Here is a 27270-nt window from a genome sequence, read left to right as displayed (position 1 = left end):
ATAATAGTATTATTTTTTATTCTGATTTTTTCAGTGCAGCACCCTCAGCACCACTACTTCCCACTGCTACGTATGAAATAACTTATTCGGTGGAAAAAGCTAAACAAGCCCAACTCAAGAAGGTAAAGGTAGAAATGAAACTCACAGGAGTACCAAGGAACGCAAGCCTGAAAAGGTCATGGGGGATATCTGATGGATACTGTTGTTTTCAAGGATCCTACAACCGAAGGGTAGAGTTTATTTTCAGCTCTCTTATTAAATTAAGTATTTGGTTGAACATTGGTTTAAAAGGAAACTGTAGCAATACAAGCTTTGTGCGAGAGTTCTGAAGGCTGTCTAAAAATGTCGTCTTTGTACCCATTGTGTTAACAGTATGTCTATATATGCAAACAGGATATACAGACTGTGTCAGTAAGGATAACCTACAACCACTCCAGCTTGTGTAGATCTTGGAACACCCCGGGCATCAGGATGGATATCTTGTTATAGCTTAAATATCTGAAGCAGAAAATTCAGATTTTAAATATGCACATTGAATTATTTACCATTTATTTCAAACATAAGCAACTTGATAAGGAAAACTTAAATCAACAACATGCAAGGTAAAAATCTGTCGTTCTGCCCCTGAGAAAGGCAGTTAACCCACTGTTCCCCGGGTGCCGAAGACGTGGATGTCGGTGAAGGCAGCCCCTCTCACCTCCCTGATTCAGAGGGGTTGGGTTAAATGCGAAAGACACATTTCAGTTGAAGGCATTCAGTTCTACAACTGACTTTTTATCCTCCTTTTCCTTTTGATTATAAAGTCCAAAATAACACTGTCAAGTGCACGCATCGATGTATGAATATTATGAACTTACAGTCTTGTTAGATTGTATAGTCCTCTGAATGCGTTAGGACTCACAGCTCGAATTCTGTTATGTTGTAGATATCTGAAAAGTAGTATGTCAAAAAAATATCTTGTTTAATTTAACATTTGCTGTGTCCAAAATATGTACTACTTACTAAAACTAAACATTGTGTACTAATAATACATTGTGTTCAAAATATTTTTAGTCTTACATTAATTTGTGTGTTCAGGAGAACAATTGCCACGATGACTAACAAGTGAAAATGATTTACAACAAGTATAGAAGCCTCACATTTCTACATAAAAGATCTAAATATAAACGGATCCCTGTAGAACAAAATAAAAATACCAATTGGTAGATACTTTCATAGTATGTGGTTTGATTAGCTTTTTAGAAGAAGAAAATTACCCAAACAATACTGCATAGCTGACTTTATTCGAAAGATAGTTCTTGGCAGTCAATGAGGCATGTTTTCAGTCTCCTCATCTTGCTACTACTTCCATGCTGCCAATATGTTTCAAGGCCAATGTGATCCAGACTACTGCACTACCCCCCCCTCCTTCCTGTGCTGTTAATATATGCCATTTAGCGGACGCTTTTATCCAAAGCGACTTACAGTCATGTGTGCATACATTCTACGTATGGGTGGTCCCGGGAATCGAACCCACTACCCTGGCGTTACAAGCGCCATGCTCTACCAACTGAGCTACAGGACTACTACTACTGTTCCTACCTCCAGAGCCCCCCCCCCCTCTCCTGTGCTGTTTTATAGTTGATTTCGTGCTATTGTTCACATTTTGCCATGAGGATAAGTGTACATTTTGCAGTAAATTTCCTGCTATTCTACACATTTTGTTCAAAATGCAATGAAGCCCAAAGCAAAAAATATATAATAAGCCCAAGGCAAATAATATATAATAGGTATCTCGTGTGAACAACTTAGTATCTCGTTCGAATGACTTAAGTCATTCAAATGAGATATTAAGTCGTTCAAACAAGATACTAAGTCATTTGAATGACTCATTATCTTGTTTGAACGACTTTAAAGTTATTTTGTCTAATTATGCCTAATTTGTTATGCAGCTTGTCAGACCATATAATGGTAGCTGTGGCCATTCATTCACTGATTCTAACCATTGATATGATTATTCATTGTCAGTTCTTTGATAGCCTAAAGCAGGGCTGGTTTTAGGGCCAGGACGATACCAGTATTGCCATCGTCCAGGTTTGGCCGGGGTAGGCCGTCATTGTAAATAAGAATTTGTTCTTAACTGACTTGCGTAGTTAAATAAATGTGAAGGAACTTGTGAAGATGCTGGAGTAAACAGGTACAAATGTATCTATATCCACAGTAAAATGAGTCCTATATCGACATAACCTGAAAGGTCGCTCAGCAAGGAAGAAGCCACTGCTCCAAAACCGACATTAAAAATCCAGACTACGGTTTGCAGGGAGAGGCGTGCAAGCCGAATAACATCATCCCAACCGTGAAGCACGGGGGTGGCAGCATCATGTTGTGAGGGTGCTTTGCTGCAGGAGGAACTGATGCGCTTCACAAAGTAGATGACGTCATGAGGAGGACAATTATGTGGATATATAGAAGCATCATCTCAAGACATCAGTCAGGAAGTTAAAGCTTGGTCGCTTGGTTAAATTGGGTCTTCCAAATGGACAATGACCCCAAACATACTTCCAAAGTTGTGGTAAAATGGCTTAAGGACAACAAAGTCAAGGTATTGAAGTGGCCATCACAAAGCCCTGACCTCAAGCCTATAGAAACTTTGTGGGCAGAACTTAAAAAGCATGTGCGAGCAAGGAGGCCTACAAACCTGACTCCGTTACACCAGCTCTGTCAGGAGGAATGGGCCAAAGTTCCCCCAAATTATTGTGGGAAGCTTGTGGAAGCCTATCAAGTTTGACCCAAGTTGACCCAAGTTAAACAATTTAAAGGCAATGAGTGTATGTAAAATTCTGACCCACTGGGAATGTGATGAAAGAAAGGATAGCTGAAATAAATAATTCTCTACTATTATTCTGACATTTCACATTTTTTAAATAAAGTGGTGTTCCTAACTGACCTAAGACAGGGATTTTTTGCTAGGATTAAATGTCAAGAATTGTGAAAAACTGAGTTTAAATGTATTTGGCAAAGGTGTATGTAAACTTCCGACTTCAACTGTACATGTAGGAATATTAGTGGGAATATTGTCCCAATATAAACAAGAGAAAGGAGAATGGAATATATTTGAAAAGCCTAACATTTTAAAATACATTGAGATGAAGCCGCCCCGTATAATATTTAAAAAATATATATATACTGTACACTACCATTCAAAAGTTTGGGGTCACATAGACATTTCCTTGTTTTTGAAAGAAAACCACCGTTTTTGTACGTTGAAATAACATCAAATTGATCAGCAATACAGTGTAGACAATGTTAATGTTGTACATGATTATTTTAGCTGGAAATGGCAGATTTTTAATGGAATATCTACATAGGCGTACAGAGGCCCATTATCCACAACCATCACTCCTGTGTTCCAATGGCACGCTGTGTTAGCTAACCTAAGTTTATAATTTTAAAAGGCTAATTTATCTTTAGAAAACACTTTTGCAATTATGTTAGCACAGCTGAAAACTGTTGAGCTGATTAAAGAAGCCATATAACTGGCCTTCTTTAGATTAGTTGAGTATTTGGAGCATCAGCATTTGTGGGTTCGATTACAGGCTCAAAATGGCCAGAAACAAAGAACTTTCTTCTGAAACTCATCAGTCTATTCTTGTTCTGAGAAGTGATTCTATTCCATGCAATAAATTGCCAAGAAACTGAAGATCTCTTACAACGCTGTGTGCTACTCCCTTTACAGAACAGCGCAAACAGCTCTATCCAGAATAGAAAGAGGAGTGGGAGGCCCCGGTGTACAACTGAGCAAGAGGACAAGTACATTAGAGTGTCTAGTTTAAGAAACAGACGCCTCACAAGTCCTCAACTGGCAGCTTCATTAAATAGTACCTGCTAAAACACCAGTCTCATCGTCAACAGTGAAGAGGCGACTCTGGGATGCTGGCCTTCTAGGCAGCTGTTGCAAGGGAAAAGCCTCTGGCCAGACTGGCCAATAAAAAGAAAAGATTAAGATGGGAAAAAGAACACAGACACTGGACATCTGCCTAGAAGACCAGCATCCCGGACTCGCCTCTTCACTGTTGACCTTGAGACTGGTGTTTTAGTCACCAAGGGCATGCGCAATGGTGATATCACCAAAAGAGGACAGCTTATTGGTGCGTGAAATCAAATCCGCGCTGGTAACCTTCAGCCCTTAAAATACAAATTCATTATCTAGATCACCAAAGGGACAAATCTTCTTTGTGATTTCAGACCAGGTGTGGCATGAAGATCACTGCTCTGCTTCAAATGTCCTGATTGATAAAAATGCCGCTATGTAAATGTAACAATTTTGTTTACCAAAAAGACCCCACAATTAGGCATTAGTTAAACTTCTTCCTGCAAATAAAAATGACTTCCCACAACATTGTTGTCCAAATAACCAGACATGTTTTGCCCAGTAGGTGGCTTTTGACTCCTGGTAGCTTGAAGTGTTTGAAATAGCTTAATCGGTCTACGTCAGCCTGCGCAGAATAGTAAGGTAGTAATTGATTATTATTATTATTACTGCTATTAATGCATGAGGCTATAAAACTGCAACAGGAAGTTGATCCCTGCAATGCAAAGATTTATTTTGCAACACTTCCTCCAAATCTATCCATTACGCAAGGTTCTCCCTATGAAGTACTCCATTTCAGGATGCTTTCAAAACAATACTTTTTCTTTGCCTTATCATCAAATTAAAAGATTGTTGTCATGGGTGAGATTGAAAATCGTATAGATTACTTATGTTTCTGTAAACCATTAGCCAACACTTCAAACATTTAACAGTGTCATCATGAAAGTTTACTTTCTCTTCATTTTATTTCAGTAATTACATTTATTTTTTCCTGTTACCTTTTGAAGTAAAGGCCTATCACAATCCTCTTTTTGTAGGTGATTCTGGTAGGCTAATAAAAGCATGTTGTTCGCAACATAAACTATTATTATTATTTCTGAAGTTCATTCATTTATTAGTGATGGATACTTTAACTGTGCGTTTAGGTTACTGTTATTAAAGCACTCACATAGGCTACTTCTCTGCCAGATTGTGTGAGATAATTAGTCTTATCGGTAAGTGTGGTCTAAGCAATCCCCTTATGGTATCATGTTACCTCCCTACATTGATTGCACATGTAATGCAGGTCAACTAATGTTGAATACTTATCAGTACTAGTGAGATTCCAGTAACCAATCATAATATACTATATTGCTAGTGATATGTTTACAAAGCTATTACAAATCAGCTGTCAGAAGCTGCATGACGAGCAGTTTATTTTGAGCCAATCAAAACTCAATATTCTCTTAGTCTCTGTCCTAACCTCACGTTATACACCAGTTGGCGCCAACATGCTAAAAACAAAAGCTAAAAAGGAACATGAAGATCTACCGCCATTCCATGGTAGAAAACTATGTTTCAAATTGTTGAGGAGTTGTATAAAACTGAACTAAAAAGAGAGAACTGGATATTAACACTCACTTATCAATACGAACGTGCTGTGAAGGGATTAAAGGGATCTGTTTTTATAAAGTTTTCCACTTTGTAGTTATGGTGTATTGTGTGTAGATTGATGAGGGGGAAAAAACTATTTAATCCATTTTAGAATAAGGAAGCAACATAACAAAATGTGTAAAAAGTAAAGGTGTCTGAATACTTTCCGAATGCACTGTATAGGCTACTGTGGATGGGGTAGGCTAAATAATTATTACAGAATAGGCCTAATTCAAAAAATTGTGATACAGGAAATAAAAAATGCTAGGCAGAGCAGTACCAGAGTGGGAGAGAAGGCAAACACAATTCTTTAAATCTGCTCATATTAAACTCTACTCCTTGCTCCACACTCGCCAACTTAGTCTCTGGCATTCAAAAGCAGCCCTGCTTTATATATATTATTTTTACCACCTTTTTCCCTCCCCAATTTTGATCTTGTTACATCGCTGCAACTCCCCAACTGGCTCAGGAGGTGAAGGTCGGGTCATGTGTCCTCCGAAACATTACCTGCCAAACCGCGCTTCTTCACCCGCCCTCTTAACCCGAAAGCCAGACGCACCAATGTGTCGGACGAAACACCATTCACCTGATGACTGAGGTCAGCCTGCAGGCGCCCGGCCCACCACACGGAGCTGCTAGAGCGCGATGAGTCAAGTAAAGCCTCCCCGGGCAAACCCTCTCCTAAACCGGATGATGCTGGGCCAATTGTGAGCCGCCCTATGGGACTCCTGATCACGGCCTGTTGTGATACAACCCGGGATCAAACTCTGGTCTGTAGTGATGCCTCTAACACCACAATGGAGTGCCTTAGACCGCTGATCCACTCGGGAAGCCCCTATACCAAAAGATCTTTCAATGAATAATCATATTGATGATGGAGTCAGTGAATGAATGCCTGCAGCAACCATTACACGGTCTGACAAGCTGCATAACAAATGAGTCCTTTTGAATTACTTAATATATTTTGCCAAAAAAAGTAGCTGTTTTAAAGTGAATTCCCTGCAATTCTACACATTTTGCCATTGCTTATGACGTGTTATTGGTGTGGCCCCCTACCCCCCAAAAAAGAATAATCCAGTAATCTGGCCTCAAATGTGATAGCACAACAAGACTGAATGACAATCTTGAAAGTTTGTTTTTCCTTACAACCATCATCTGAAGGTAAGTCTTGCTGAATGAATGTTATACACAGCCAATGTAAGCTTGTTTTGGCCATCACAACCATCAAAAGGGGAAATGCTTTGATATTGTCTGTGGCTGTCACAGAGGCCTTCAGTGGTTAGTCTATTAGAGAGTGTTTTTGAAGTGCTATCAAAATATTTACTTGCCGACTGCAACGTAATCAAGTGACTTCTCTCGCCTGAAGACATTTTAAAAATGCAATCAATAATTCAACGACAACTTACAGTTTCTGAAGACTCTGGTACTTATAGAATATGTCACCGTTCAATATCCGAAGTCGGTTCCTTTGCAGGGACCTATGGGATGTGATTAGTTCATAAGGTCGACCAGATAAATAAAAAACAACAAACACAACATTGTGCCACCAAACAATACTGTGTGAATTTAAAACAAGTAAAAACATTTTCATTTTAATTACTAGGTTCTCGGCTCATTGTCTGTTTGAGGTTGGAACTAATCACATTTCTATGTGACCACATTGTGTGTATTCGGGAAAATCTTCCAATTACATTTGAAATAGAATTGGTGATGGAACATATCATTATTCCAAACAGAAGGAGCATCTTTCTTTATATTGTGTCAGAGAATGCATAATTTTGCCATTTTAGTCATTATCTAAGCTCATTCCACCTCGATTACCATGGTTACCTGAGGTTATGGAGATAAGCTTTGAATTAGTGAAGAAAGTATTTTAATTGAAAGTTAGCAATGAAAGACAAGCCAATTGGAGAAAGAGGAGGCGGCAATGATAAGCAATTAACACAATTAAATGACCCCGTCTGCAAATTGGGCTTTCGAGGTTTACCCATCGAGCAAATTAATAGTCAAGTGGAACTGGATGTCCGCAATGGGCACAGATGATAAATCTAGGGCCCAAATGTTCCATTATCTAAACAATGTGTGGACAATATGACAGTGAGACATAATATTGTGAGGCCAAGGAAGGGCGAGCGTTACGTGATCATTTATAGTCATTGTCATTATTTTGCATAATGTATGGATGGAAATGATAATGTATATTATATATCCTACTGTTTAGAAATGACTTTTGTCATAATGATTTCCTTTTGTTAAAGTTTTTCCTCACATTACAGTCGGCTTCAGTAGAGGTTCATGCCTCTTTTTTACTCTTCCAATTGAGAAAGTTGTTCCAGTACGGAAGAGAACAGCCCGAAGACTTAAACCAACCTTCAAAAGAAAACCTCCAGAGACACTCATTAGGTAAGTGCGAGAGACACACTTTGTTTAAGTCGTTTTTCTCTTCCAATTCATAGGAGAAACAGGAAAAAGTATCTGCACACTTCCAGTCAGATGCAAATGTATGTATTCGAAATGTGTGCGGCAACTCACATCATGGTGACGTTAACGGACACGGCTGGGACATGGTGAAACTGGGCACCGTCACAGTCCAGCTCCAGATCTCTGCACTGACACAGCTCTGGAACAGCCACCAGCACTGGATGAGGAAGAGAGACAGAGGGAAGGAAGATATCAATGACTGACGCAGATCCACGTAGGAGCTGGAAAAAAAAAATAGCAATGAAAATGAATGTCAACAAGGTCTTTGGACAACACTGTTGTTGTAGAACTAGCTTAGGAGAGTGTCAGGGACCAACCTCAATCAATGCATATGTACAGTAGCGCCACACTTGACGGATGTGACTGCTTTGCAGATTTGCTTTCTTCCCTGTCTCAGCACAATGTCCTTGCAAAGGCTCCAGGTACCCTCTGCTTCGCAAACACGTTGCCGCCCGCTTGACAACGTCTTTGCCCGTTACGACACCGAAAGTTACCATTTCGTTAGCACGAGTGGAGACATTTCAAGATATGAAATGAGGTTACTGCACAATCTCAACACTGTTACACACGGCCACAGAGAATTTCATTAAAGCAGCAATCTATTGAATTGGGGCCTCATGCCAGAGGAAAAGACAATTGTTTTTTTCAAATTCAATAAGTCCAGGCTCCGACAGGAAATGTGTAAAAGGATAATAGCATTCAGTAAAGTGGGTATCAGAAATAATTCCTTTATGCTGTATCTGAGGGGATTTATAATTAGGCATAAAGGAAATGATGACTCCATGGAAATACTAAAATATCAATGGTATTCAAAGTTCTGTAGTGTTGATTTCCATTTTCCTTGCAAGTTAATTGATCATCGAGTACACTCATTGGGTCCTGACTAAAGGGGAAGAATGGAAATCAGCAATCTGGTTTTGAATATTGATGTTCTGATGGGGACATATTTGAGGACAAATTTGAATCGTGCTGATATTCAAAGAATGAAATATATGAAGAAATAATAATCTTCTGTACATCTGACATCTAATGCAATGCATGTGTAATAACTAAATTGAATCCAAGATTTGTATTTGACCTAAAGTGTGAAATCCTATACTCGTCACTCATTTCAAAAGTGTTTTTGAAAGATGGGTAATTTGCGATTTGAATATCCTTGTCAGTGACCTCTGTTGTACTAAGAATAAAGTTACTAATGAATTGAAAACATCTGATTCTGCCAAGGAAAATTGAGAAAACATTGGATATAATCAAAGGATTATATGCACAAACTTGGAAGAAAATAAACCTGTTTATTCAATAAGGAATTGTTTATTGCTTGTTATTTGATACCATGTCAGTCGTGGTTTAATATGAAGTTGCGTTATTTAGAAACTCCAAATAGGGAAAGTTGCAACTCAATATGAGGAAGGTGTTCCCAATGTGTGGTATACTCAGTGTATATCAATAATGGACTAATGAAACAAATACAAAAATATTGTTTTGGGGCAGAGTTTTCCTTTAATGCCTCGGGGGAAGCAGCACAAATGGACTGTTCAAAACCACTCGATTTCCGTCTATTTAATTCAGATCCACAAACTTAAAACATAGCTGCGAGCAGCAATGAACAGGCTGACCGAAGGACACAAGATCAGTTGGATAACAAAGCAAACACTCTGTTCCTATGTAATACTCTTCCTTTATGTGCAATCAGTGTTGAGTGGATATAATTGAGCATATTAGCATATATGCTAATATGCATCTACTGCAGGGGTATTCAACCGAGGGTCCGCATATTTTCCCTGCAATGTTTTTATGAATATTGCTAAATTACATACCCACTGTCGAAGAGAATCTTCTTTCTAATAATATCAATTTTAATTATCAACTCCTAATATTGAGCCAAATATACTCACTGTAGTAGCTGACATACAGTGCATTGTCATGGCTGTGTGCTTAGGGCCAGTTGTATCCAATTGGTAGTTAGTCTTGTCTCATTGCTGCAAATCCAATACGGACTCAGGAGAGGCAAAGCCCGAGAGCCGTGCATTCTCCGAAACCCAACCAAGCCGCACTGCTTGTTGACACAATGCCCACTTAACCCGGAAGCCAGCCGCACCAATGTGTTTGAGGAAACACCGTACACCTGGCAACCGGCACAGGAGTCGCTAGTGAGCGATAGGACAAGGATATCCCTGCCGGCCAAACCCTCCTCTCACCTGGACGATCCTGGGCCAATTGTGCACCACCCCATGGGTCTCCCGGTCACGACTGGCTGCGACAGAGCCTGGACTCGAATCCAGAATCTCTAGTGGCACAGGGCCTTAGACCACTGCGCCACTTGGAAGGCCTGAAGTTGAACATTCGCCCCAGTCTGAGGTCGTGAGCGCTCTGGAGGAGGTTTTCATCAAGAATCTCTCTGTACTTTGCTCCGTTAATCTTTCCCCCAATCAGGATTAGTCTCCCAGTCTCTGCCGCTGAAAAACATCCCCACAGCATGATGCTGCTCCCACCACCATGGTGCCAGTTTTCTTGTAGATGTGATGCTTGGCATTCAGGCCAAAGAGTTCAATCTTGGTTTCATCACACCAAATAATCTTGTTTCTCATGGTCTGAGAGCCCTTTACTGTAGGTGTCGTTTGGCAAACTCCAAGCGGGCTATCATGTGCCTTTTAACTGATGAGTGGCTTCCGTCTGGCCAGTCTACCATAAAGGCCTGATTGTTGGAGGGCTGCAGATATGGTTGTCCTTCTGGAAGGTTCTCCCATTTCCATAGAGGAACTCTGGAGCTCTGTCAGAGTGACCATCGGGTTCTTGGTCATCTCCCTGACCAAGACCCTTGTTCCCCAATTGCTCAGTTTGGCCGGGTGGCCAGCTCTAGGAAGAGTTTTAGTGGTTCCAAGCTTCTTCCATTTAAGAATGATGGAGTCCACTGTGTTCTTGTGGACCTTTCAATGCTGCAGAATTTTCCTGGACAATTCCTTCAATCTCATGGCTTGGTTTTTGATATGCCATACACCGTCAACTCTGGGACCTTATACGTATAAACAGGTGTGTGCCTTTCCAAATCATGTCCAATCAATTGAATTTACCACAGGTGGACTCCAATCAAGTTGTAGAAACATCTCAAGGATGAGCAATGGAAACAGGATGCACCTGAGCTGAATTTCAAGTCTCATAGCAAAGGGTCTGAATACTTACATTTCCAGTCAAAAGTTTGGACACACCTACTCATTCAAGGGGTTTTCATTATTTTTATTGTAGAATAATAGTGAACACAAACTATGAAATAAGGAACCACACATGCAGAGATCATCCGTTCACCTACTCTGCATCTCACAAAGACAGCGGTTGGAACCATAAATCTCAAATTTGGACCTATCAGACTAAAGGACAGATTTCCACCGATCTAATGTCCAATGCTCACGTTTCTTGGCCCAAATGAGTCTCTTCTTCTTATTGGTGTTCCCTAGTGGTGGTTTCTTTGCTGCAATTCAACCATGAAGGCCTGATTTCATGCAGTCTCCCCTGAACAGTTGATGTACACTGTATTTGGGCTGCTAACTCTAATGAATCTATCCTCTGCAGCAGAGGTAACTTTGGGTCTTTTTTTCCTGTGGCGGTCCTCAGGAGAGCCAGTTTCATCATAGTGCTTGATGGTTTTTGCAACTGCACTTGAAGAAACTTTCAAAGTTCTTGAAATTTTCCGGATTGACTGACCTTCATGTCTTAAAGTAATGATAGAATGTTGTTTCTCTTTGCTTATTTGACCTGTTCTTGCCATAATATGGACTTGGTCTTTACCAAATAGGGCTATCTTCACAACACAACTGATTGGCTCAAATGCGTTAAGAAAAATACATTTCCGAAATGAACTTAACATGGCACACCTGTTAATTAAAATGCATTCCAGGTGACTACCTCATGAAGCTGGTTGAGAGAATGCCAAGAGTGTGCAATACTTTCATTGTGGCTACTTTGAAGAATCTCAAATATAAAATATATATAGATTTGTTTAACACTTTTTTGGTTACTACATTATTTCATGTGTTATTTCCTAGTGTTGATGTCTTCACTATTATTATACAATGTATAAAATAGTAAAAAAAAAAAAAAAAAACCTGGAATAAGTAGTTGTGTCCAAACATTTGACTGGTACTGTATGTAAGGTATTTCTGTTTTGTAATTTAAATTAAAATAATTTTAAAAAATGTAAACAGTTTTTGCTTTGTCATTATGGGTATTGTGTGTAGATTGAGGGGATTTTAAAAAACAAAACATTTTAGTATAAGGCTGTAACGTAACAAAAAAGTCAAGAAGTCTTAATACTTCCCGACTGCACTGTAGGCTTTGAAAAAGCACCCATGAATAGACAAGCACTGGCTTGGACATACATTTTTGCAACACCTGGCTAACCTTTGTTTAACCAGCTAATCAGCTGCTCTTAGTGAAAATTGAGTTCCCTTTATATCTAATAGGCTATGTTAGTTTACACTTCCTCTTCCAATAATAATGTGGGGAGGTCAAAATAACTATCCACCAAATCTATTCATTTTTAAAATCTAAACGTTAATGATAGCAAATGGACTGGGATTGTGTTTTTGGGTCCAATACTTTTGAAGAGTACCAATTGAGCATAAGCACGACCCACATCCAACACAGAGTGCTATATGCACATTTGACGAAAGGCCCAATACTCCAAGGCGATATTCACGTAATTCCCCTCGACCACGCCCACAAATTAGGGAAAAGAAACATTATTTCCTATTGAACCCCATTGTTAAAGAGCAAACTTTGTACATGTTTTGTAATAATATAATATTTACAGAAAAGCTGATGTTGTTCAATGTATAGTCGTGGCCAAAAGTTGAGAACTACACAAATATTAATTTTCACAAAGTCTGCTGACTCAGTTTGTATGATGGCAATTTGCATATACTCCAGAATGTTATGAAGAGTGATCGGTGAATTGCAATTGCAAAGTTCTTCTTTGCCATGAAAATGAACTGAATCCCCCAAAAACATTTCCACTGCATTTCAGCCCTGCCAGAAAAGGACCAGCTGACATCATGTCAGTGATTCTATCATTAACACAGGTGTGAGTGTTGATGAGGACAAGACTGGAGATCACTCTGTCATGCTGATTGAGTTTGAATAACAGACTGGAAGCTTCAAAAGCAGGGTGGTGCTTGGAATCATTGTTCTTCCTCTGTCAACCATTGTTACCTGCAAGGAAACACGTTCCGTCATCATTGCTTTGCACAAAAAGGGCTTCACAGGCAAGGATATCGCTGCCAGTAAGATTGCACCTAAATCAACCATTTATCGGATCTTCAAGAACTTCAAGGAGAGTGGTTCAATTGTTGGGAAGAAGGCTTCAGGGCGCCCAAGGAAGTCCAGCAAGTGCCAGGACTGCTTTCCGATTGTTTGGGGCATCCGGAAAAAAGCTTGTCCGGAGAAGACTAGGTGAGAAGACTAGGAAGACTAGGTGAGCGCTACCATCACTCCTGTGTCATGCCAACAGTAAAGCATCCTGAGACCATTCATGTGTGGGGTTGCTTCTCAGCCAAGGGAGTGGGCCCACTCACAATTTTTCCTAAGAACACAGCCATGAATAAAGAATGGTACCAACACATCTTCCGAGAGCAACCTCTAGGAACAGTTTGGTGACGAACAATACCATTTCCAGCATGATGGAGCACCTTGCCATAAGGAAAAAATGAAAACTAAGTGGCTCGGGGAACAAAATACCGTTATTTTGGGTCCAAGATCCAGGAAACTCCCCAGACCTTAATCCCATTGAGAACTTTTGGTCAATCCTCAAGAGGTGGGTGCACAAACAAAACCCCCAAAATTCTGACAAACTCCAAGCATTGATTATGCAAGAATGGGCTGCCATCAGTCAGGATGTGGTTCAGAAGTTAATTGACAGCGTGCCAGGGTGAATTGCAGAGGTCTTGAAAAAGAAGGGTCAACACTGCAAATATTGACTCTTTGCATCAACTTCATGTAATTGTCAATAAAACCCTTCGACACTTGTGAAATGCTTGTAATTATACTTCAGTATTCCATAGCAACATCTGACAAAAATATCTAAAGACACTGAAGCAGCAAACTTTGTGGAAATTAATATTTGTGTCATTCTCAAAACTTTTGGCCACGACTGTACATGTAACCAGGTAAAAAATCCGGACACACAGGTTCTCAATGCTCCCACGAAAGGAAATAGAGCATGCAAGAAGCGCCCTGTGGCTTCAGTCTATTCGGCATGAGAGAGTGTGAAATGTGTCCAAGTAGGTTACAAGCAGCTATGTGTGTGGAAAACATTTAATCACAGGTAAGACATTTAACTTGTTTAGTATAGTCTGTTTGTAACTCTACTCGCTACTCGTAGCTACTGTATATAGTCAGTTTTTTTGTGTTGTTGGTCTTGGCTTGCTTAATGTTCTGGTCAGTAGCTAGCTAGCACTCATTCACGTGGCTGCCAGCACTGTCGTGAGAAGGGCCATGAGAGAATATTACAATATTACAATATTACGTTTTTCGAAGTAGTGAGAATGCTCAGGAGCAGGCAATGTTGAAAACTAATCTGTAGATGTGTACTTTTCGTAAATGTAGTTTTGTAACTGAACAAAAAAAACAAAAATATTGTTTGAAAAAGGTCAAGTATTTGATTTTGAGCCACAGGCAGGCGGGACGCGGCATTCTACAGTGCCTTCAGAAAGTATTCAAATCTCTCAACTTTTCCCAAATTTTGGTGTTATAGTGTGAATTTAAAATTGATTAAATTTTGATTTTGTGTCACTGGACTACACACAATACCCCATAATGTGGAATTTATGTTTTTAGGAATTTTTACGATTTCAAGAAAAAATGAAAAGCTGTCTTGAACTAATAAGTATTCAACCCCTTTGTCGTGGCAAACCTAAATAAGTTAATGAGTAAAAATGTTTTTAACAAGTCACAAGTTACATGGACTCACTCTGTGTGCAATAATAGTGTTTAACATGATTTTCGAATAACTACCTCATCTCTGTACCCCACACATACAATTATTTGTAAGGTCCCTCAGTCGAGCAGTACATTTCAAACAAAGAGTCAACCACAAAGGCCAGGGAGGTTTTCCGAAGCCTTGCAAAGAAGGGCACTTATTGGTAGATGGGTAAAAAAAAGAGCAGACATTGAATATCCCTTTGAGCATAGTGAAGTTTGTAATTACACTTGTAATTACACCCAGTCACTGCAAAGATACAGGCGTCCTTCCTAACTCATTTGTCGGAGAGGAAGGAAAACGCTCAGGGATTTCACCATGAGGCCACTGATGACTTTAAAACAGTTTGAGTTTAATGTATGGATGGATCAACAACATTTTAGTTGCTCCACAATACTAACCTAAATTATTTAGTGAAAAGAAGGAAGCCTGTACAGAATAAAAATATTCCAAAACATACATCCTGTTTGCATTAAGGCATTAAGTAAAACTGAAAAAAAGCTGAATACAAAGCATTATGTTTGGGGCAAATCCAACACACGCCAAGTTCTAAATCACATTTTCAAGCCTGGTGGTGGCTGCATCATGTTATGGGTATGCTTGTCATCGGTAAGGACTAGGGACTATTTTAGGATAAAAATTAAATGGACTGGAGCTAAGCACATGCAAAAACCTGGTTCAGTCTGCAGTGGAAGAGAAATGCACCTTTCAGTACAAACAATAACTTAAAACACAAGGCAAACTGTACAGTTGCTTACCAAGACGACATTGAATGTTGTTCCCCATTGGCCGAGTTAGTTTTGTCTTAAATTTGCTTGAAAATCTATGGTAAAGACTTGAAAATGGTTGTCTAGAAATGATCAACAAACAACTTGACAGAGCTTGAGTAATTTATTTTAAGTATAATGTGCAAATAATGTATAATCCAGGTGTGCTAACCAGAGCCAAACCCAGGAAGATTCACTGCCAAAGGTGATTCTAACATTGACTCAGTGGTGTGAATACTTATGTAAATGAGATATTTATCCATTTAATTTTCAATAGATTTGCAAACATTTCTAAAAACATATTTTCACTTTATCATTATAGAATATTATGTGTAGATGGGTGAGAGAACTTTTTAATCAATTTTAAACTCAGGCTGTCACAACTGTTATGTTTGTTCCTTATATAATGACAAACAGGTTTAACTACTTTTAATGAACATATACTTCAGCTAGAAAACTCCATGTTTAGCCATGCAAGGCATTCTTTAACCAACTCCCGCGCCCGCATAGCCTGCTGAGTAACGTAGTCTAAATGTTATTAACACATAACCACACATCTTATTTTCTTAAAATGAAAACTACTTTTCTATGTAACTACACGTCACATCACATTTGTTTACTCAACCTGCATAACATGCCATATTCAATTTCTTTCCCCCAAATTTTTTTTCCCTTAAAAATAAAATAGTTTTCCAACTAAATATAGTCTGTCCAACAATACTCTATTGTGGCTCTGTTTCTATTCACATTAAGAAAACATTAGTCCAGGTGCCCCTTTTTTATATATATATATTTTTTAGCAATTCTCAATAAGCCTTTCAGGGGCTTTGACAGTCCTTTTTGGTCATTCTGCTGAAGTGCTTCCTGAAACAGTTGGACAGTGGTCATTGTCAGTCAGTGTGTTCTTACTGAATTGTCCATTTCTAAAGGCATTTGACGCTTCAGCAGTATCCTCCCGATGATCCTCAGTCCCTTGAATGAATGGCTGCAGCCTTAGATCCACTCTGTTTCGTCTAAATTGTGATCCATGCTCCGTTTGGAACTCATAGGATCGCGGTGCAACTTCTCTCTGCACACACCCTTGCTGCATCCAGGTTCCTGTAGTGATGTCTTGGAGTCGTACACGATCTCCAGGTTTCAGTTCAGGTAAGTGTCTTGCACTTTTGTCGTGTCACTGTTTTTGTTTGTCTTTCTGTTTTTCCTTTGCAAGTTTTACTTTGTGAGCACCTCTGGGTGTTAGCAAGTCCTCATGGATGGGTAGGTTGGTTCTGATGTGACGTCCCATCAACATTTGTGCAGGTGAAAGTCCGTTCTGCATCAGATTTTTTAGGAAATCCTCCTTTCCATTGTGTGCCTTTTTCATCAGACCTTTGACAATTTTGACTGAACTCTCTGCTAAGCCATTGGACCTTGGGTAGTTGGGGCTGGAGGTGCTGTGTCGGAATCCCCAGTCGTCAGCGAACGATCGTAATTCAGAACTTGAAAACTGCGGGCCATTGTCCGAGTACAGTTCAGACGCAGCCCCATGTCTTGCAAAGACTGATTTCAGGTAGATGATTACAGCTTTGCTGGAGGTAGTTGGCAGTGTTGCTACTTCAGGGTAGTAGTAGTCAGTAACAACAATGTGACTTTTGCCATTGCAGTCAAAAAGGTCAACTCCAACTTTGTAGTAGGGTCTGTTGAGTACTGGATGAGGCATTAGCTGCTTGCTGCTTTGTCCTATAGGTCAAACACAGTTCACTTGAAGCAGTGGTCTGGCTGATTTCCTGGTTCATTATTGGCCAGTACATTACTTCTCGTGCTCGTCGTTTGCATTTTTACTCACCCATGTGGCCCTTGTGTATTTTCTGTAGCATTTCTTTGCGTAGTGTCATGGAAATGACAATCTTGTTGCCTTTGAACACTATGTCACCCACAACGGTGAGCTCTGCTCTGCATATCCAGTAATCCTGTATTCTCCATGGACAGTTGTTTTTCTGTGCAGGCCATCCTATCAGTGTCGTTTCTTTCAACTCTGTCATTGTTTGGTCAGCTGTGGTCTCTCTTTTGATCTGCTCCATTCTCTCAGAGACACAGGAAGTGATGCTACGATCATGTCAATGTAGGCCTGAATCTCAGTGTTTTTCTGTGTGTCGAAGCTCTCCTTCTTGTCAACTGCTCGAGAAAGAGTGTTGGCGGCGAACATGAACTTTCCTGGGGTATAGATCATCTTCACATCATACTTTTGCAGTCTGATCAACATTCTCTGGATTCTCATTGGACAATCATTCAGTGGCTTAGACATGATTGATTTGTGGTCGGTTTCTACTTCGAAGTCTCATCCATAGACGTATTGGTGAAACCTTTCGCAAGCTTATGTGTTTGCCAGTAGTTCTTTCTCTATTTGTGCATACCTTGTCTCTGCGCCTGTCAAGGCTCTGGACACATAAGCGACGGGTTGCCATGTGTCGTCATGCTGTTGCAGAAGATCTGCTCCCAGGCCAAACTGTGACGCGTCTGCAGAAATCCTTGTCCTTTTCTCTGGATCATAGAACCTGAGCACTGGCTCTTCTGTGATTGTCTTCTTTAGGTTTTTGAAGCTGTTTTCCTGTTCATGGGACCATTCCCATTAATTTTTCTGTTTCCAGAAGACATCTGAGTGGAGCGGACTGTGCTGACAGTTGAGAGGTAGGAACTTTGCAAGGTAGGTGATCATGCCCATGAAGCGACTCACATCGTCCTTGTTCTTCGGGCGCTCCATGTTATTGATGGCTGATGTTTTCCTCTGGTCTGGTTTGATTCCGTCCTCTGAAAGTACATCTCCCAGGAAGGTAAGTGTTTTCACATCAAACTTGCATTTGTCCTTGTTTAGTTTTAGGTTGACTTTCCGTGTCAGGTCCAGCATTTGTCTCACTCTCGCCTCGTGTTCTTCTTTTGTGGACCCCCAGACGATGATGTCATCCATCATAGTCTCCACTCCTGGAATGTGCTCGAAGATCATGTGGATTGTCTTGTGGTAGACCTCTGGCGCTGAGAGAATCCCATATGGTAGACGAAGAAATCTGTACCTGCCCTCAGGTGTGTTGAATGTGCATAGCCTTGAGCTTGCATCATCTAGCTTCATTTGCCAGAATCCTGATGAGGCATCAAGCTTACTGAACCACTTTGCTCCAGCAAACTGCGACATTATCTCTTCTCTGGTTGGCTACTTGAAATGCTCTCTCTTGATTACTTTGTTGAGATCTCTAGGGTCTAGACATCCTGAGATCGCCGTTCTTTTTCACCACAATAACCAGTGAGCTTACCCAGTCTGTAGGTTCATCCATTTTTGTGATGACATCCATCTTTTCCATGAGTCCGAGTTCCTCTTTGAGCTTTTTCCTCAGTGCAAATGGAACTTTTCTGCATGCATGCACAACTGGAGTCATTTTGTCATCAGTACATATTTTGTGTTCTCCTGGTAAACATCCAAGACCCTCAAACACATCCTTCTACTCAGTATTGATTCTTGGACATTTTCAGTCTGTGATGTCACTACATACACTCTTTTCAACAAATTGAGCTTTTCACATGCAATATTCCTAGAATAGGCTGTACACTCTTTTTCACAATCAGCAGCTGTGCTCTGAACTGTTTTCCTTTATGAAGTAAAGTTACGATGCAGCTTCCTTTGACTGGTATGTTCTCCCCAGTATAACCACTAACCTTCATTTTCACCGGGTGTATTTAGCTCTTCACCTTCAGTGTTTTGTAGTCATCCAGCGATAACAGGTTTACCTGTGCTCCAGTATCAAGCTTGAATGGTATTAGTTTCATTCACAGCCAATGGCACAATCCATTCAGCATTTACTGCATTGCATATTTCCACAGAATCAACAAAGAATTCTTCCATCTCCTCGACTGTGTGAACCTTTTTCTTTGTAGCCTCAGCTTTGCAGCATTTTGAGAAATTATTATTTTTCCCACAGTTGTTACATGATTTGCCATATGCAGGGCATTTTTTTGGCTTGTGGATAAATCCACATTTTACACATGTAGTGTTTTGATTTCTCTCTTTTGCTTGTTTTTGTTTTGTAAGGCGTTGTGTGTATTGCTCCTCTCTTTTTATTGCATACACTGACGTCTCATCCCTGCACAGCTCTTTAGCTTGTGCTCTGGTGGTTTCAGCTGCTCGACACATATTCACTGCTTTATCCAAAGTTAAATCTTGCTCACGCAGCAATCTCTCCTTGAGTCCATTATCAAGTATGCCACAGACTATCCTGTCTTTCACTAGTGAGTCTTTCAGATTTTCAAATTCACACATTTTGCTCAGTGTTCAGCTCAGTCAAATACTGGTCAAAACTGACTCCTTGTTTCTGATCATGAGAAAAACTTGTATCTCTCAAACGTGACGTTCTGGCTTGGTACAAAGTACTCCTCAAATTTTGCCATTAGCACAGTCAATGTCAAGTTTGCCTCGTCTTGCTGAAAGCTATTGTAAATGTCCAATGCATCCTCTCCAATAACATGCAGAAAAATGGAAGCTTTCAATTTGTCATCAGCTCCCCCAGCACCACTGGCTGCTAGGTAGATATTGAATCTCTGCTTGAAACGTTTCCAATTGTCAGCTAAATAGCCTGTTAACTGCATAGGAGTAGGAGGACTAAGCCTATCCATGATGGAGAACAGGAACAGTGTCAATTTCTCTTACTTCAGTATGTTGCTCATCAACTTGCTCGTCAACAGATTACTATGCAGCCTTGCTGCTGTCACTCTCGCTGCTTGCGGCTCGTTGTCCTTGCTCTTGCAAGCTAGCATCTTCGACTACTCACGTCACTTGACTTGTGGTGGAATGTTCCATTTTCGTCGCGGAAATTTGCAGCGTTACTCCTTTATTTTCTCTGTCTCCTCATAGCGACTACCAATCTGATACCATGTTATGTTTGTTCCTTATATAATGACAAACAGGGGCGGAGGTTTAACTATATTAATGAACATATACTTCAGCTAGAAAACTCCATGTTTAGCCATAAATTGCTTTCTTTAACCAACTCCCGCGTCCGCATAGCCTGCTGGGTAACGTAGTCTAAATGCTATTAACACATAACAACACAACAACAAAATGTGGAATAAGTCAAGGGGTATGAATACTTTCTGAAGGCACTGTATCTAATACCGACTGGGACTATATAAATGTGATACTCTTATTGTCCATTAGATTCCATGGTTGCCATGGTGCCTTTATGGAAGCCTAGGCTTATTCTGCCCTACAAAGGGAAAATGCAGCACTGCATAATTTTCTTTTAAGCAAAATCTGACTTCAAAGTCTTTTTCTGTCTAGGCAGACAGCAATTTCTGATACTTCATGATATATTATCACCTGGCTTGTTCTAGTGTCAGGAATACCACATTAATCAGATAATATACCTGGCCATTAGAACAGATTAAGTATTTTTAACCAAATTAGTAGTTACTGCGTTTTGCCTTTGTAGGGCAGTAATTGCTCTGCTATTTTAGTTGCAATTTAGTGTTGTTTTTAAAATTTTCATTTAAAATTTTTTTTTTTTCTTGAATAACCTTTTGTTTTTGAGTAGCTAATCAAGTACTGATCATTTTAATGTAGTAATTATGAACCTCAATCTTAAAATCCGTTAAGCAATTGGACTTTCCTGCCACCAACAAAGTATATATTTTTTGTTTTATGTTTAATACCTGCATCTCCTGAGGACTACAAAGTACAGAAATGGGGGACACTCACTCGCATATTTTACTCAAGAGGATTAAACAAACCCTGAGTAAGTAGCAAAAAAAATGACTTTTTCAATTTCTATAGTACAGAAAAGCTCACAGGCCGGTACGAATTCCATTCATAAAACAGTCCACACAGAACTGTATGTCTCCTTTTCTTCCCCCTCTATACAGCATAGATTCTGACTCTGCGGCCTGTTAAAAAAGTCCATGTACCACCTCTATCTGAGGCCCCTTTAAGACTAGGCACTGTTGAATGTATCGTCTCTTAACAAATAAGTCTCTACTAGTACAATAGTTTATCACTTACAATGACCTGGGACTAATATGTTTGACGGAAACATGGCATAGAAATGGTCATTTATACCTACTCAATGAAACTAAATATCTGGAAAAGGCTCGAGCCCATGGCAGGGGTGGTGGTCTTGCTGTTGTCCACAGACTGTTTTGATCTGAAAATGTTGCCTGCCCCTGGTGTCTTTATTATTTGAGTACATGGCTTTTAGAATGAAGACTCCCAGTTCTCTCACTGTGATACTTATCTTTCGCCTTTCCAAAAAAGTCTCTTGCAACAGAGTTTTCTGAGCTGATCACCTCTGTGTCCTTCCCTCTCCAATGCTGTACATTTACATTACATTTAAGTCATTTAGCAGACGCTCTTATCCAGAGCGACTTACAAATTGGTGCATTCACCTTATGACATCCAGTGGAACAGCCACTTTACAATAGTGCATCTAAATCTTTTAAGGGGGGGGGGGGGTGAGAAGGATTACTTTATCCTATCCTAGGTATTCCTTAAAGAGGTGGGGTTTCAGGTGTCTCCGGAAGGTGGTGATTGACTCCGCTGTCCTGGCGTCGTGAGGGAGTTTGTTCCACCATTGGGGAGCCAGAGCAGCGAACAGTTTTGACTGGGCTGAGCGGGAACTGTACTTCCTCAGTGGTAGGGAGGCGAGCAGGCCAGAGGTGGATGAACGCAGTGCCCTTGTTTGGGTGTAGGGCCTGATCAGAGCCTGGAGGTACTGAGGTGCCGTTCCCCTCACAGCTCCGTAGGCAAGCACCATGGTCTTGTAGCGGATGCGAGCTTCAACTGGAAGCCAGTGGAGAGAGCGGAGGAGCGGGGTGACGTGAGAGAACTTGGGAAGGTTGAACACCAGACGGGCTGCAGCGTTCTGGATGAGTTGTAGGGGTTTAATGGCACAGGCAGGGAGCCCAGCCAACAGCGAGTTGCAGTAATCCAGACGGGAGATGACAAGTGCCTGGATTAGGACCTGCGCCGCTTCCTGTGTGAGGCAGGGTCGTACTCTGCGGATGTTGTAGAGCATGAACCTACAGGAACGGGCCACCGCCTTGATGTTAGTTGAGAACGACAGGGTGTTGTCCAGGATCACGCCAAGGTTCTTAGCGCTCTGGGAGGAGGACACAATGGAGTTGTCAACCGTGATGGCGAGATCATGGAACGGGCAGTCCTTCCCGGGAGGAAGAGCAGCTCCGTCTTGCCGAGGTTCAGCTTGAGGTGGTGATCCGTCATCCACACTGATATGTCTGCCAGACATGCAGAGATGCGATTCGCCACCTGGTCATCAGAAGGGGGAAAGGAGAAGATTGTGTGTCGTCTGCATAGCAATGATAGGAGAGACCATGTGAGGTTATGACAGAGCCAAGTGACTTGGTGTATAGCGAGAATAGGAGAGGGCCTAGAACAGAGCCCTGGGGACACCAGTGGTGAGAGCGCGTGGTGAGGAGACAGATTCTCGCCACGCCACCTGGTAGGAGCGACCTGTCAGGTAGGACGCAATCCAAGCGTGGGCCGCGCCGGAGATGCCCAACTCGGAGAGGGTGGAGAGGGGGATCTGATGGTTCACAGTATCGAAGGCAGCCGATAGGTCTAGAAGGATGAGAGCAGAGGAGAGAGAGTTAGCTTTAGCAGTGCGGAGCGCCTCCGTGATACAGAGAAGAGCAGTCTCAGTTGAATGACTAGTCTTGAAACCTGACTGATTTGGATCAAGAAGGTCATTCTGAGAGAGATAGCGGGAGAGCTGGCCAAGGACAGCACGTTCAAGAGTTTTGGAGAGAAAAGAAAGAAGGGATACTGGTCTGTAGTTGTTGACATCGGAGGGATCGAGTGTAGGTTTTTTCAGAAGGGGTGCAACTCTCGCTCTCTTGAAGACGGAAGGGACGTAGCCAGCGGTCAGGGATGAGTTGATGAGCGAGGTGAGGTAAGGGAGAAGGTCTCCGGAAATGGTCTGGAGAAGAGAGGAGGGGATAGGGTCGAGCGGGCAGGTTGTTGGGCGGCCGGCCGTCACAAGACGCAAGATTTCATCTGGAGAGAGAGGGAGAAAGAGGTCAGAGCACAGGGTAGGGCAGTGTGAGCAGAACCAGCGGTGTCGTTTGACTTAGCAAACGAGGATCGGATGTCGTCGACCTTCTTTTCAAAATGGTTGACGAAGTCATCTGCAGAGAGGGAGGAGGGGGAGGAGGATTCAGGAGGGTGGAGAAGGTGGCAAAGAGCTTCCTAGGGTTAGAGGCAGATGCTTGGAATTTAGAGTGGTAGAAAGTGGCTTTAGCAGCAGAGACAGAGGAGGAAAATGTAGAGAGGAGGGAGCGAAAGGATGCCAGGTCCGCAGGGAGGCGAGTTTTCCTCCATTTCCGCTCGGCTGCCCGGAGCCCTGTTCTGTGAGCTCGCAATGAGTCGTCGAGCCACGGAGCAGGAGGGGAGGACCGAGCCGGCCTGGAAGATAGGGGACATAGAGAGTCAAAGGATGCAGAAAGGGAGGAGAGGAGGGTTGAGGAGGCAGAATCAGGAGATAGGTTGGAGAAGGTTTGAGCAGAGGGAAGAGATGATAGGATGGAAGAGGAGAGAGTAGCGGGGGAGAGAGAGCGAAGGTTGGGACGGCGCGATACCATCCGAGTAGGGGCAGTGTGGGAAGTGTTGGATGAGAGCGAGAGGGAAAAGGATACAAGGTAGTGATCGGAGACTTGGAGGGGAGTTGCAATGAGGTTAGTGGAAGAACAGCATCTAGTAAAGATGAGGTCGAGCGTATTGCCTGCCTTGTGAGTAGGGGGGAAGGTGAGAGGGTGAGGTCAAAAGAGGAGAGGAGTGGAAAGAAGGAGGCAGAGAGGAATGAGTCAAAGGTAGACGTGGGGATGTTAAAGTCGCCCAGAACTGTGAGAGGTGAGCCGTCCTCAGGAAAGGAGCTTATCAAGGCATCAAGCTCATTGATGAACTCTCCGAGGGGACCTGGAGGGCGATAAATGATAAGGATGTTAAGCTTGAAAGGGCTGGTAACTGTGACAGCATGAAATTCAAAGGAGGCGATAGACAGATGGGTAAGGGGAGAAAGAGAGAATGACCACTTGGGAGAGATGAGGATCCCGGTGCCACCACCCCGCTGACCAGAAGCTCTCGGGCGTGCGAGAACACGTGGGCGGACGAAGAGAGAGCAGTAGGAGTAGCAGTGTTATCTGTGGTGATCCATGTTTCCGTCAGTGCCAAGAAGTCGAGGGACTGGAGGGAGGCATAGGCTGAGATGAACTCTGCCTTGTTGGCCGCAGATCGGCAGTTCCAGAGGCTACCGGAGACCTGGAACTCCACGTGGGTCGCTGGGACCACCAGATTAGGGTGGCCGCGGCCACGCGGTGTGGAGCGTTTGTATGGTCTGTGCAGAGAGGAGAGAACAGGGATAGACAGACACATAGTTGACAGGCTACAGAAGAGGCTACGCTAATGCAAGGAGATTGGAATGACAAGTGGACTACACGTCTCGAATGTTCAGAAAGTTAAGCTTACGTAGCAAGAATCTTATTGACTAAAATGATTAAAATGATACAGTACTGCTGAAGTAGGCTAGCTGGCAGTGGCTGCGTTGTTGACTTTGTAGGCTAGCTGGCAGTGGCTGCGTTGTTGACACTACACTAATCAAGTCGTTCCGTTGAGTGTAATAGTTTCTACAGTGCTGCTATTCGGGGCTAGCTGGCTAGCTAGCAGTGTTGATTACGTTACGTTGCGTTAAAAGAACGACAATAGCTGGCTAGCTAACCTAGAAAATCGCTCTAGACTACACAATTATCTTTGATACACAGACGGCTATGTAGCTAGCTATGTAGCTAGCTACGATCAAACAAATCAAACCGTTGTGCTGTAATGAAATGAAATGAAAATGTGATACTACCTGTGGAGCGAAGCGGAATGCGACCGGGTTGTTGAGTGCGGAAGTTCTATTCAGTAGACGTTGGCTAGCTGTTGGCTAGCTAGCAGTGTCTCCTACGTTAAGGACGACAAATAGCTGGCTAGCTAACCTCGGTAAATTAAGATAATCACTCTAAGACTACACGCTCTAAACTACACAATTATCTTGGATACGAAGACAGCAAAGACAACTATGTAGCTAGCTAACACTACACTAATCAAGTCGTTCAGTTGAGTGTAATAGTTTCTACAGTGCTGCTATTCGGTAGACGGTGGACGTTTGCTAGCTGGCTAGCTGCTGGGCAGATAGCAGTATAGACTACGTTAGGACGACGAAATACGAAGTTGCAATAAAAGTGCTGACACTTTGTTGTCCTCTTTCTTTTCCTTTTTCTTCTGTCCTTCTTTTGTCCTTATTTTGTCTTCCTTTCTTCTGTTAACTAGATATTTTTTGTTGTAATCCTAGGTGATTTCGTTCACATTGATTCAACAAAATGCTCCTCTGCTACTGACTTCCTGAACGTGTTTGACTGTTACAGCATGTCAATGTCCCCACACACAATCCCCACCCCACAATGTTGGGGTTCGTTCCTTGTTCCTTGTCAATTATTGGCTCATTGGTGAAATCATTGGTAAATTAAATTAAATTCAGACAATATCTTTAATTAAATCAATCAATTAAATCAATCATCTTTATTAATGCAATTGCAGACAGAAGTTGACAACAGGAACATGTTTCCGTGTAAGTTCTGAAAATAGTCAAGGGTCCAAGTTATTTTATTAATCCCAAAGCCCAGCCTTTGTGATGTCAATGCCTACATCATTACCTTCTACTCACGAGACCAATGCCATCCATACACACAAATACAAACAATAGTTTCAGTGTTATCTAAAGGCTCAGCAGTAAATGTCCACTCCCCAAGTTGATTTACAGTGGAATGTCTGACTAGTCTTCTTTCTCTTTCACTCCCCTGCAGGGTTCTTTCGTCACAGACACCCTGTATTGACTGCCATAATTCACACATCCCTCAGACCATTTCTTTATTCGAAGAAGAGACTAGAAAATAATTGTGGAACAATATTAATACCTTATAATGAATATAGATGAACAATATATACAGATGAACAATATATATATATATTGTTCATCTGTAGTCTAGGACCCTATAAATTTAAAGAGGGAGGGGTCTTATAACTCTCCCCCTTCTATTAATACAACATAAGCATAATCAATTATTATAATACAGCAACATTTGATACAGCCCCTACCATGGCCCCAAGGTGAACCCAACAGTTATACAACTAAACCTCATCACTGGAGAAGTCCTAGATGTACATGAGCTAGGTGTATCTGACCAAAGGGCCGTGACGATGTCTGTGAGTACTCCTTCACTTCAGCTTCGCCCTAAGCACAATATTAAATTCAGAAACATCAAGTCCCTTGACACATCCCTCTTCCAGGAGACTGTTCACTCTGCCCTACAGGCTGACTGACTGCCTTGACTCCACCCCTGATGAAATGGTCTACCTATATAATAGCACTCAAAGCAACAGCCTTGCCCCTGAAAAAACATGTAAAGTATCCTTCCAACGGTCCTCCCCATGGTTTCCAGAGGCGCTGCGCAGGCCTCAGTTTAGAGCATCTGTTGAGAAGTACTGGCCTTACTGTCCACCT

The 27270-nt window shown here is 41.7% G+C and overlaps 1 protein-coding gene across 11 annotated transcripts in view; it reads right to left on the bottom strand.

Annotated features, from left to right (window-relative positions):
- rxfp1 (relaxin family peptide receptor 1) overlaps positions 1–27270 on the bottom strand; it is a 143298-nt gene that overhangs the window by 29568 nt on the left and 86460 nt on the right. For all 11 annotated transcript variants that reach the window (XM_035744612.2, XM_035744613.2, XM_052488425.1 and 8 more), the window contains 5 exons: positions 8015–8120; positions 6889–6960; positions 858–929; positions 427–498; positions 146–217 (listed from right to left, as the gene is read on the bottom strand). In XM_035744612.2, coding sequence (XP_035600505.1) covers positions 146–217; positions 427–498; positions 858–929; positions 6889–6960; positions 8015–8120 — 394 coding nt within the window. The remainder of the gene's footprint in view (positions 1–145; positions 218–426; positions 499–857; positions 930–6888; positions 6961–8014; positions 8121–27270) is intronic.

This window comes from Oncorhynchus keta, chromosome 30, assembly GCF_023373465.1.
Source record: "Oncorhynchus keta strain PuntledgeMale-10-30-2019 chromosome 30, Oket_V2, whole genome shotgun sequence".
NCBI lineage: Eukaryota > Metazoa > Chordata > Actinopteri > Salmoniformes > Salmonidae > Oncorhynchus > Oncorhynchus keta.
Note: the sequence above shows the minus strand (reverse complement) of the source record. Positions and strands in the feature narration are given on the sequence as shown.